The sequence below is a fragment of the Rhincodon typus genome, chromosome 38 (assembly GCF_021869965.1).
Source record: "Rhincodon typus isolate 14 chromosome 38, sRhiTyp1.1, whole genome shotgun sequence".
NCBI classification, from domain to species: Eukaryota; Metazoa; Chordata; class Chondrichthyes; order Orectolobiformes; family Rhincodontidae; genus Rhincodon; species Rhincodon typus.
Window position 1 is genome coordinate 5,973,911 of NC_063369.1, and position 12,812 is coordinate 5,986,722.

The window sequence follows — 12,812 nt, forward strand, 5'->3', positions numbered from 1 at the left end:
CTTTCCTGCTCCTCTGATGCTGCCTGGCCTGCTGTGTTCCTCCAGCTCCACACTGTGTTATCCATTGTACTGTTTAATGTACGGTGACACCAACAGCGTGGGTTCAGTTCCCACACAGGGTGAGATCACAATGAAGGATGCTCTTTCCCAACCTCTCCCCTCACCTCTCCCCACCACCATCGTCCCTCCCTGTAATGACACAGCAGCCCTATGGTTTGGTAAGACTATGGCGACTTCACCTTTACAATAAAAGAAATGAAAATAACAATTATTTTTCAATACCCACAATAATTGAGCTCCCTGAGTAACTGGATGACTGACTCTGTCTGCCACCTCGTCTTCAGAAACTTCCAAGGAAATAAAATCATTTGAAAATAAAAGAAATGCTAATTATAAATAGTTGTGATTGCTTGATATGTGCTGCATAAGACTTGCTTTTCAAATAAATTCTGAAAACAAGCTGTTGCCAGTCATGTTATTTATGACGCAGACTGATAATTTTTGTTAAAAATTTTATACAAGTGCTTTTTGGGGGATGATGAAATTCATACACTTGCTATATGTGTCGTCTGCTTTGTGATTTTTTGAACTCCCATATCACCGCACCCCGCATCCACACCATATCTCAACACGTAGAAAGTCATATAACCCTTGGAATTTATAGCTGGGCACTCTACAGAAACCATAAGTGATACTGACAGAACACCAGACAATTATAAGGGTGAGTGAGTGAGAAAGACACATTCTAGTATGGCCTTTGCTGCCTGGCTCAGGGATTCCCCTTCAAGAGAACCTGTGTACAGTGAAGACCAGGTTCAGTTGTGTTGAAAGGATCATTTCTTCTGCAACCAATTCTCAGGGGTCAAACTATTACAAATCAAGAAGCCAAAGGCTAAAGTAGCTTCTTGAAGTCCTCGGCCAAGCTGAATTGCGAGCTGAAAGTGGGATTTTAGTTTCCCACCCATACGACCACAGGAGCAGAATCAGGCCATTCAGCCCACCGAGTTTTCCCCACTGTTCGATCACGCCTGTGGTTCTCAACCCCATTCTCCTGCCTTCTCCCTGTAAACCTGGATCCCCTTACCATCAAGAACCTATCTGTCTCTGTCTTACATGCACGCAATGACTTGGCCTCTACATCCCTCTGAGGCAGAGGTCCACAGATTTATCACCCTCTGGCTGAAGAAATTCCTCCTCTCTATATTTGATTTAGTATCAGATTTGAGCGTCCCCTGCCCAGCTGATGTATTGCTAATTGCCATTATTAAATTTCATTTTTTTTTAAAATATAATTTTACAATGGTGTTGTTACTTTTGAAAGAAATTATAAGTTCAAAAGGCAACCAATTACTTAACTCAGTTTGTTCACTGCACTTTGGCCAATGGGTTGTCACATTTCTCTCTCTTCTGCTTCGTCCTGTAATTATGTTTTGGAATGCAAGTGTAAAGACACAATTTGTTTTCCCAAAATTTCTTCCTTTACTATTTAATTGTTTTGTTTTAACAAATCAAAGTTGATCCAGGAACCATAACTACACAAAATCCAATGAATCTGTCAAAGAAAATACTTCAAAGCTTAAGCGAATGAAGGCAGCTCCCAGGAATTTCAGTCACAAATGTTCAGCATTCAACCTTTTGTCTTCTTCAGCTTTGCTTTCACTATCCCAATAATGCTGTCGCTTTCTCAAGTATCAGGAGTCAAAGATCCTTCACGATCATCATGATCATTAATGGTCTTCCTGTCGTAGAAAAAATGCTGCTTTCAGTTTGTGACCAGAAAGCTTCCAGAAAAATTCAAAGTGTAACTAGTCAGATAATTTTATCTTTATTCATTCACAGGATGTGCGCATCGCTGGCTGAGCCAGAAAATACTTCCCAGCCCCAATTGCCCAGAGGGCAGTTAAGAATCAACCACATTGCCATGGGTCTGGAGTCACGTGTAGGCCAGACCAAGTAAGGATGGCAGTTCCCTTCTCTAAAGGAGCATAAGTAAACCAGATGGGTTTTTCCCGACAATCGACAATGGATTCATGGTCATTATTAGACTCTTAATTCTGGATTTCATTTGTTTTGGATATGTTAATTGAGCAATTGCTATTCACAATGAAAACTGGGGGAATTCCTTGGTTTTTCTATGATCAGTACTATTGGTTCTTCTATATTCAGAGAGGACAGATGGAGCTTCACTGTAACTTCACATCTGAACTACAGTACCTCTGAGAGTGCAGCAGTCCTTCAGTACAACAATGGGACTGTTGCCCTCAATCTGTGTGGTCAGGTCCAAGGGTTGCACTGTAGTTTCTCTATGGAGTATACACATCCTAAACTTAGAGTCATAGAGCATGGAAATGTACCCTTCAGTCCAACCAATTCATGCCAACCATATTCCTAAATGAAACTAGTCTCATCAGCCTGTGCCTGGCCCATATCCCTCCAAATATTTCTTATTCATGTACATGTCTAAATGTCTTTTAAACATTGTAACTCTACCCCCTTCCACCATTTCCTCTGGAAGTTCAATCCACACACAAATCACTTCGTGCAAAAAAACTCCCCCTCGGGTCTTTTTTAAATCTTTCTCCTCTCACCTAATAAATGCCCCCAAGTCTTGTAATCCCTTTCCCTCGGGAAAAGACACCTACCATTCACCTTATCTATACCTCTCATGATCTTATAAACCTCTATAAGGTCACCTTCCAACCTCCCACACTCCAGTGAAAAAGTCCCAGCCTATCCAGTCTCTCCTTGTAACTCAAACCCTCCATACCCAGCAATGTCCTGGTAAATCTCTTCTGAACCCTCTCCAGCTTAATAATATCCTACCTATAGCAAGGAGACTAGAACTAGACACATTACTCCAGAAGAGGCCTCACCAACATCCTATATAACCTCAACATAATGTCCCAACTCCTGTACTCAAAAGGTATGAGTAATAAAGGCAAGCATGCTAAATAACTTCTTAACCACCTTATCCATATGTGATGCAAACTTCAAAGAATTATGTGCCTAAACCCCTAGGTCTCTCAGTTCTATGACACTACACAAGGCCCTGCTTTTAATTGTATAAGTCCTGCCTTTGATTGTTTTATGAAAATGCAATACCTCACATTTATCCAAATTAAACTCCATCTGGCATTCTTCAGCCCATTGATTCAACTGATCAAGATCTCTTTGTAATCTTAGATAACGTTCTTCACTGTCCACTATACCATCAATCTTTGTGTCATCTGCAAACTTACTAGCCACGTTTTCTATATTCCCACCTAAATAATTTATATAAATGACAAACAAAAGTGGACCCACAACCGGTCCCGGTCACAGGCCTCCAGTCCGAAAAACAACCCTTCACCATCACCCTCTGTCTTCTGCCATTAAGCCAATTTTGTATCCAATTGGCAGGCTCTCCCTGAATCCCATGTGATCTAACTTTACTAATTAGTCTACTATGCAGAACCTTGTCAAAGGCTTTATTAAAGTCCGAGTAAACAACGTTTACATGAATTCCCTTGTACAAAAGCATGTTGACTATTCCTAATCACCCCTAAACATATACAAATTCTATCTTTCAGTATCACTTCCAACAACTTACCCACCACCGAAGTCAGACTCACAGGTCTATAGTTCCCTGGTTCCTCCTTACATCCCTTCTTAAACAAAGGCACATCACTAGCTACTCTCCAGTCATTCAGCACCTTACCCAAATTTTTAGATGATACAAATAGTTCTGCAAGGAGCCCCACAATTTCCTCCCTAACTTCCTACAAAGTCCTGGGATACACTAGATCAGGTCCCAGAGACTTTATATTTTCTAAAACCACCAGCACCTCTGTAACGTGAATTGTTTTTAAAACATCAATATTTATTTCCGAGTTCTCCAGCCTCGATTTCTTTCTCCCCAGTAAAAACTGACACGAAATATTCATTTAATCTCTCCCATTTCCTGAGGTTCAACACAAAGATGATCTCATTGATCTTTAAAGGGCCATACTCTCTCTCTAGTTGCTCTTATGGTCCTAATGTACTTGTCGAATCTCTTTGGATTATCCTTAACTTTATTTGCCAAAGCAATCTTATATCCTCTCTTTGCCTTCCTGATTTCCCTCTTTAAAACGTCCCTACATTCTTTATACTGTTCAAGAGATTCATTTGAACCCAGTTGTTTATATCTAATATATAATTCTTTTTTATTCTTGACTAAAATCTCAATATCTTAATCATCCTTTATTCTCTAATCCTACCTGCTTCACCTTTCACTCTAACAGGAGCGTATTGAGTCTGAACTCGTCGTCACACCTTTGAAAGCCTCCCATTTATCAGACATCCTTTTACCTGCAAACAGTCTACACCAAACAATTTTTGAAAGTTCCTGTCTCGCGCCATTAAAATTTGCCTTACTTCAATTAAAAACTTTATTTTTTATCCTTTTCCATAACTATTTTAAAACAAATAGAATTATGATCACTAGACCCAGTGTGCTCCTATTGTCACTTCAGTCACTTGCCCTGTCTTATTACACAGGAGAAGGTCAGGTTTTACTCCTTCTCTAGTAGGAATACTTACATATTGATAAAGAATATTTTCTTGAACACATTTAACAAATTCTTCACCATGCAAACTTTTAACACAATGGTAGTCACAGTCAATGTTTGAAAATTAAAATCACCTACAATTACTTCTTTCAAATTTTGCCTAATATAAGACTCGTTCTTAGTGCCCAAGATCTGTCTCTTCTACTTTCCTCTGAGAGACTATCCTTTTCAACATTACCCAAAACTGTAAGTATCTGTTTGAGAGAGGAATAGTTACAGGAGACTCCTGAACTACCTTCTCACCTTTTCTGACAGTCAGCCATCTCTGACTGATCCTGCCGTGTAATCACTTATCTAACTCTGTGTCTCTTGTATGCCCTCAATGTCATTAAGCCAAAAATAAGCAGATTACAACAGTTTATTTTATATATAATGTGCTATCTTTCTGTACCCAAAGAAGCATGGGAAAAAAAGAAATTTAAAAATCAAATGAATAATCTTAAATAAAATCAACCTCTAAGCTAGACAACCAAAAAAATCTCCTGCAGACAGCTTATGGAAGTGTTGTACGTATTTAGGACAGGATATTGCTGAAGGTTGCTGTGATATTCTGAAATGCATTTACCATCTACTATAAAATACACTTGATATTTGCTTCTATTGAAATAAATGGATTGATTATTATTGAATGAAACATATCAATAATAACAATGAAATATATCAATTGTGAGCAGCATAGTGGCTCAATGGTTAGCACTGCTGCCTCACAGTGCCAGGGACCTGGGTTCAATTCCACCCTTGGGCGACTGTCTGTGTGGAGTTTGCACATTCTCTGTGTGGGTTTCCTCCCACAGTCCAAAGATGTGTGGGCTGGGTGGATTAGCCATGGGAAATTGTTCATCATGTCCAGGGATGTGTAGGTTAAGGGGTTTAGCTATGGATATTGGGGTAGGGACATGAGCCTGGGCAGGATGCTCTCTGGAGAGTTGGTGTGGATTTGTTGGGCTGAAGGGCCTGCTTCCACACTGTAGGGATTCTATTAAAAAAAAATACATGGTTGAATAGAACCTAAACATTGCTAAAGGGGAACGTGAAGTTGAATATTTTTGTTTTTCATCTGTCAGAACTACAATGCAAGAAACAAACATGAGAACAACCACTCAAACAAAACAATACACTGTGGACGCTGGAAATCTGAAATAAAGGGAGAAAATGCTAGCGAGACTCAACAGGCCTGGCTGTATGTCTGGAGAGAGAAATAGTTGAGCTTGTGTATCTGATATGACTTTTCTTCAGAACTGAAAGAAGCTGGAAAATGCTGGCAATTTGGCACCTGGTTTCCATCTCTATCCCTCCTTTACCATTATTAGCCCTCCCTTTGTGTTTTGCTCTGGACACACTCACCTCCTCCCCGTACTCCCGATCAATTAACAGATTCTGACTGTCCATCATTCCGAGTTCTGTAAACCAGACAAAAGGAAAAAGGACTCTCTCTTACCCTCAATGCTGGAATTAAGTGTGGCCGGGAGGAATTAGAGCTACAGAATCCCAACCAATCTGCAAAATCAAGGATGATGAAATCTGCTTTACCAACAATAACCTCCATTTGAACAACCTTTAAAATTAGTTCTTTGTCAACAATACAGAGGCCAATCCATATATCTGTGCCCTTTGAACTTGTGCAATTTTGCGCTCATGTCATTTCCAGTCTTTGTGTATTTAGCAGGCTAATTCTTCTCACTTTTAGTAATTAAAAAAACTCTCATTCCTTGTTAGAAAGAAAGCTTGTTATATTTGCTCCCTTTTAAGGCACAAATTCATTGACGTCGGGGAGAAAGGTATCCACAAAGGAAGGGACACTTTCTAAATTAAATTTATGGCAAACAGCTGAGGTGGGGGGGTGGTGAGTAAAGGAGAGGAGCCAGTATATCCCTCCACAGCCAGGAGTTGAACCCGGAAGGGCATTGGTGAGACCTCAGATGGAGTACAGTGTACAGTATTGGTCTTCAATAAGGAAGGATGTATCAGCATTGGAAGCAGTTTAGAGGAGGCCCATCAGATTAATAACTTGTGTTGTGATGAAAGAATGGACAGACTTCGTTTACATACGCTGGAGTTTTAGAAGAGTAAGAGGGGAGTTGAGTCAAACATAAGGTCCTGAGAAGTCTTGATAGGGTGAATACGGAGAGGATGTTTCCTTTTGTGAAAGAACCTAGGACTAGGGGTCAAGATAAGGCATCGCCCATTGAAAGCAGAAATAAGGGGACAGTTTTCTCGCAAGAGGGTTGTAAGGTTTGAAGACTCTTTCTCAAAAGGCGCTGGAAGCAGAGTCCATGAATATTTGAAAGGCAGAGGAAGAGAGATTCTTGATCAGTGAGGGGTTCAAAGGTTATTGGCAGCAGGCAGGAACATCAATGCAGTCAGATTAGCCATGACCTGATTGACTGTCGGAGGTGGTTTGAGGGGTCAAGTGGCCAACTCCGTTCAGATGGGGCAGCACGGTGGCTGAGTGGTTTGCAGGTCCCTCACAGCGCCAGGGACCCAGGTACGATTCTACCCTCAGGCAACGGTCTGTGTGGAGATTGTCTGTGTGGGTTTCCTCCGGGTGCTCCGGTTCCTCCCACAGTCCAAAAGATGTGCAGGTTAGGTGGATTGGCTATGCTGAGTTGCCCCATAGTGTTCAGGGATATTCAGGCTAGGTTGGTTAGCCATGGGAATTGCAGGGTTACAGCGATAAGGTAGGGAGTGGGCATGGTTGGGGATGCTCTTCATAGGGCTGGTGTGAACTTGATGGGCCGAATAGCCCGCTTCCACATTGTAGGGATTCTATGATGTCCATCTGAAGCAGAAAAGTACACTTGCCTCGCCGAGCCTGCAAGTGAAAATTTGGGGGTTTTTTGCTTAATATTAAGGTCAAGCTATATCAAAGTGTATTTGGTAAATTCTGGTTAAAATCATATTTGGCAAATAACATCACACTTATAATCGCTTCAGCAATTTTTAATCAACCAAAAAAATGGTGCAAAAATTAATGACAATTCCCAACGCGCAGAGGCCCTACGTATCTGCGTCAGAAGCTGTTGCTAGGGATTACAGTAAGAAGATCTATTCTGACTGGAGTTCTGTTCTCTGTGGCTGATGGTCAGACTGCAATTAATTAAAAGGTACTGTACTAATGTTGTCCTGCACAACAATGTAAAATTGCTGCCTTTGTATTGGTCCTTATTGTCTGCATTTATGTTACCTAATAACTTCCACGAGCGTGCTAAAAATCAAATTTGTTGAAAAAATTACATTGGCATACATAATAGGAGGAAATAGTGTGTCTGCTTTTGTTCGGTAGAAGTATAGTGAACTCCGAGTAAGCAGAATTCCTACCCCAATTAAAAATGTTCACTCATCGTTGTTCAAATTAAAGCTAACCTTTCTCTTAAAAATGCAGAAGTTTGTAATGTTATTCAATTCTGTTTTTACCTTAACTGTCATCCAAATTTCCAAATTCTCATCAACTATTTCGAACACCGTGATCTCTGTTGCAATAAATCTAAACTTGTAATAGCTTTCAGCAATTAGAACAGAATGCAAAATAACTGGGTCATCTGAAAGTGAGCGCCATTTGGCCTTGAGAAATTGTCATGTTTCCAGTCCATCCACGTCCACCAATTGGATAATGTGCTCTGCACGAAACTGGTGGAAGGGTCCAGGCCCGAAACGTCAGCCTTCCTGCTCGGCCTGCTGTGTTCATCCAGCTCTACACCTTGTTATATCGGAAATATATTGCGACAGCTTTTATAAATGTAAGAGTTGCAACACAATGAGCAACTGTGCAAATCAATATTACCAAGAACTCTATCTTTTCCAATAGTTCCCTTTCAATTGTCAGCGCAGAAGACAAAATATTACTGCTTCACCCTGCGCTGCTCCCGATTGCAGGCATTATACATCAGCAGCTACAAACCAAAAGTAGTTTTAAGGGCCTTTGTGGCACAGTGGTAGTGCGCCTACCTCTCAACCAGGAGACCGAGGCTCAAGTCCCACCTGCTCCAGACGTGTAATAACATCTCTGAACGGGTTGACTGGAAGATATTAGGAGAGCTACTGGGCTCTTGTGACAAAATGGTAGTGCCTCTCCCTCCGAGCCAGGAGACCAGGTTCAAATTGGCTAGAAATTATCTATGAGCAATTTATGTTCTGTGGACAGAGTGTACAAGGTGGGATTGTTCTCCTTGGCAGCAGAAAAATGGTTGAGGGTGGATTTATTAGAAACATTTAATAGTATGATGGTTTTGAATAAATTAGGTAGGGAGAAAATGTTTCTGGTATTAATCATGACACACGATGTAAAATAACTGGCCAAACACGAAGGTGGACCGGGTGAGGGTAAATCTTTTTTACTCAGTGAGTTATAATCTGGAATGTACGACCTAAAAGATTGTTGGAAGAAGATTCCACAGTGACTTTCAAAAAGGCAATTGGAATAATCTTCAGAAAATAATTCCAAGGATATTGACAAAGAGTGGAGAAGCAGGAATAATTGATAACTTTGACAAGGTCCCTCATGGCAGACTGGTACAAAAGGTGAAGTCACATGGTATCAGGGTGAGCTGGCAAGATGGATACAGAACTGGCTTAGTCATAGGAGACGAGGCTAGCGATGGAAGGATGCTTTTTGGAATGGAGGGTTGTGACTAGTGGTGTTCCACAGAGATCAGTGCTGGACCTCTGCTACTCGTGATCTACATAAATGAGTTGGAGGAAAACGTAGCTGGTCTAATTAGTAAGTTTGCGGACAATACAAAGACTGGTGAAGTTACAGACAGTGAGGAGGATTGTCAGAGGATATAGCTCAGGCATGGGCAGAAAAATGGGAGATGGAGTTTAATTCAGACAAATGTGAGATGATGCATTTTGGAAGGTCAAGTACAGGTGGAAATTATACAGTGAATGGCAGAACCTTTAGGAGTATTGACATGCAGAGGGATCTGGGTGTGAATGGCATGGATAGAGTGGAAAGTATGAAGCTTTTTCCCCAGGGTAGAGGGGTCAATTAATAAGGGACACAGGTTCAAGGTGCGAGGGAGGAATGGGGTTTAAACAATATGTGTGAGGCACATTTTTCACACAAAGGATGGTGAGTGCCTGGAATGCGCTTCCAGAGGAGGTGGTGGAAGCAGACACAATAGCGGCATTCAAGAAGCACCTGGACAAATCCATGAATAGGAAGGGAATAGAGGGATACGGATCCTGTGAGTAAAGACAGTTTTAGTGCGGAAGGGCAAAATGTGGCAGCACAGGCTCGGAGGGCCAAAGGGCCTGTTCCTGTGCTGTATTGTTCTTTGTTAGTGAGCTAACACAAGCGTGATGGGGCTGAATGAAAACAAAGTGCTGGAGAAACTCAGCAGATCTGGCAGCATCCATGGAGAGAGACAAACAGAGTTAATGTTTTGAGTCTGATCTGACCGTTCTTCAGAACTGAATTGTACAACCTTCTTCTATGATAGACATTTCTATAAAATCCAAGGGTTACCTGATTCAAACAGAGAAAATCAGTGTATGGTTTCCAAGTACATGCTGTGAAAGTAAGCCTGTGTCAGTCCTTGAGGTTGCATAATAGCATGTGGCTGAAGAGGATTTAAAGGTGGGAAATATCAATAAAGTAAGCAAATAACCTCACCAAATCAAGCATTATGTTCAAGTACACGGGGATTCCCAAGTTGACGAAGACATGCATTTCATTATAGTAGACATGCTTGCAGACATACATGCTTGCAACCTCTTGATTTTAAAATCACGTCATTCCCTCACCCCTTCCTGTTTCTGTAGTCTTCTCTAAATCTCCAACCCTTTGCAATATGTGTGTTCCTCCAATTCTGGCCTTTAAAACCTTCTAAGTTTCATTATTGGCCACCCTACCTTTTGCTGCCTGGATTCTAGGCATTAGAATTCCATCCCTAACAATTCCACCTTTCTTTTGTTTTTAAGGCACACACTTTAAAATAAACTGCTTTAATTATGCTTCTCGTCATCCGCCAAAATATTTCCTTATGCGGCTTGGTGTCAAAATATGCTTTAGAATTATTCCTTTAGATGTTTTACATCCTTAAAGGTGCTACATAAATGCAGATGTTGTCATGGGGATCACCCAGACTTAAGGCCCATAAAGAGCCAGATGGATATATTCATAGTGGGGACAAATTGCTTTTATTTTTAAGCTTCTTATTACTGCAGAAAACAAAACAGTTCAGTTGTCTGGTTTGCGATGCAGAATAATGTCAACACAGTGGGTTCAATTCCCATCAGCGGCTGAGGTTACCGTGAAGACTCTCCTTCTCAACCTCTCCCCTTGCATGAGGTGTGGTGACCCTCAGATTAAACTATCACCAGTCGTCTCTCTCTAATGAGACAACAGTCCTATGGTCTGGTAGGACTATGGTAACTTTCCTTTTTAACTCACTACCATACAATCTGTCCCTGGCACGGCAGCAATAGTAACAAGTCAGCGTCTTTTTTCAGAAAGCGCCAGTAAATTACCATAACCAATTATTTAAGTTTGCAAATGATTTGTGAAGAGCTTGTATCCCAGGCTTGTTTCTCAGGGCCAAATGTAAGTTGCTCTGTTTAACTCACTAATCTATGTGCAGATTGTCTACTTCAGAAGTGAAAAGCAGCATCTCACACACCCCGTTATCTTTGTCTATGTTTGATATTGTCTACAGTAGGAAAATCCACAATGTCTACAAGAACTGTCGTAATCACAGGCTGTTCCTCAGGCATTGGCCTGGCCCTTGCAGTCAAACTAGCAAAAGACCAGCTGAAACGATTCAAAGGTAAGACAGGAGTGAGATTCTGTTGTGTTCTACCTAAGTGTTAATATTGAAGCTAAATCTTTGTTATGTTGTGAAAATATAATAAAAGCGTCAAAAAAATTCTAGCGCAGAAGGAAGTCATTGTGGCCTTCATATCTGTGCATTTTCTAACTCTTGGTCTATAGCCTGTAGGTTATGAAACCTCATGCACTCCCAAGTGTCTCTTTTAAAACTGCAACGAGACTCTCTGTTTCCATACTCCTTGATTGGCAGCTCCAAAACCTCGAGGCAAGGGGTTTAAGAACATAAACAGGATACAGCACAGCACGGGGCCTTCGGCCCACAATGTTGTACCAAACACGACGCCAAAGAGGGGAGGCGATGGCCTAGGGGTATTATCGCTGGACTGTTAATCCATAGACCCAGAAAACATTCTGGGCACTGGGGTTCAAATCCCACCACGGCAGATGGTGGAATTTGAAGTCAATAAAAGAAATCTGGAATTAAGAATCTAATGAGACCAAGAATCCATTGTCAATTGTCAGGAAAAACCCATCTGGTTCGCTAATGCCCTTTAGGGAAGGAAACTGCCATCCTTACCTGGTCTGGCCTCCATATGACTCCAGACCCACAGCAATGTGGTTGACTCTGAACTGCTTTATGGGCAATTAGGGAAGGGCAATAAATGCTGCCTAGCCAGCAACACCCTGATCCCATTAATGAATAAAGAAAAAAAATTAATCTATTCCCTTCTGCCTGCACTTGGTGCATATCCCTCCACTCCTTGCATATTCATGTGCTTATCTAAATATCCCAATTGTATCTGCCTCCACCCCACCCCTGGGAGCACTTTCCAGACTCCTACCACCCTCTGTGTAAAAAACATGCCCCTCACATTTCCTTTGAACTATCCTCCTCTCACTTTAAACACATGCCCCCCGGTATTAGTTGTTTTAACTCTGGGATAAAGATCCTGACCATCAACCCTATCTATGCATTTCATAATTTTATAGACTTCTTTCAATCACCCCTCATCCATCGCTCCAGAGAAAATAGCCTGAGTTTTTCTAGCCTCTCCTTATAGCCTATACTCTCGAATCCAGGCAGCATCCTGGTAAACCTCTTCTGCATCCTCTCCAAAGCCTCCACATCGTTTGTGTAACGTGGCGTCCAGAATTGAATACAATACTCTAAGTATGGCCTGACCAAAGTCTTGTAAAGCTGCGACATGAGATCCTGACTCTTGTACTCAATTCCCCAACCAAAAGCAAGCATGCCATATGCCTTCTTTACCATCCTATCTACTTTAGTGGCCACTTTCAGGGAGCTATGGACTTAAACCCCAAGATCCCGCTGTACATCAAAGTTAAATAAAATTTGAAGGGAGATCTTTTGACCCAGTTGGGTTTCGGTTCCAAAACTCTCAGTCTGAAAGTGTGATAAAGGCAGGAACCCCCACAACATCTGAAAAAAAAAA

At 41.4% G+C, this 12,812-nt stretch overlaps 1 protein-coding gene across 1 annotated transcript in view; it reads left to right on the top strand.

Annotated features, from left to right (window-relative positions):
- The first annotated feature begins 11,255 nt into the window (after positions 1-11,255).
- Positions 11,256-12,812, top strand: part of zmp:0000001048 (retinol dehydrogenase 8) — a 15,172-nt gene continuing 13,615 nt past the window's right edge. The window contains exon 1 of the mRNA XM_020535880.2: positions 11,256-11,356. Within this exon, the coding sequence (XP_020391469.1) occupies positions 11,260-11,356 (97 nt within the window). The 5' untranslated portion in view covers positions 11,256-11,259. The remainder of the gene's footprint in view (positions 11,357-12,812) is intronic.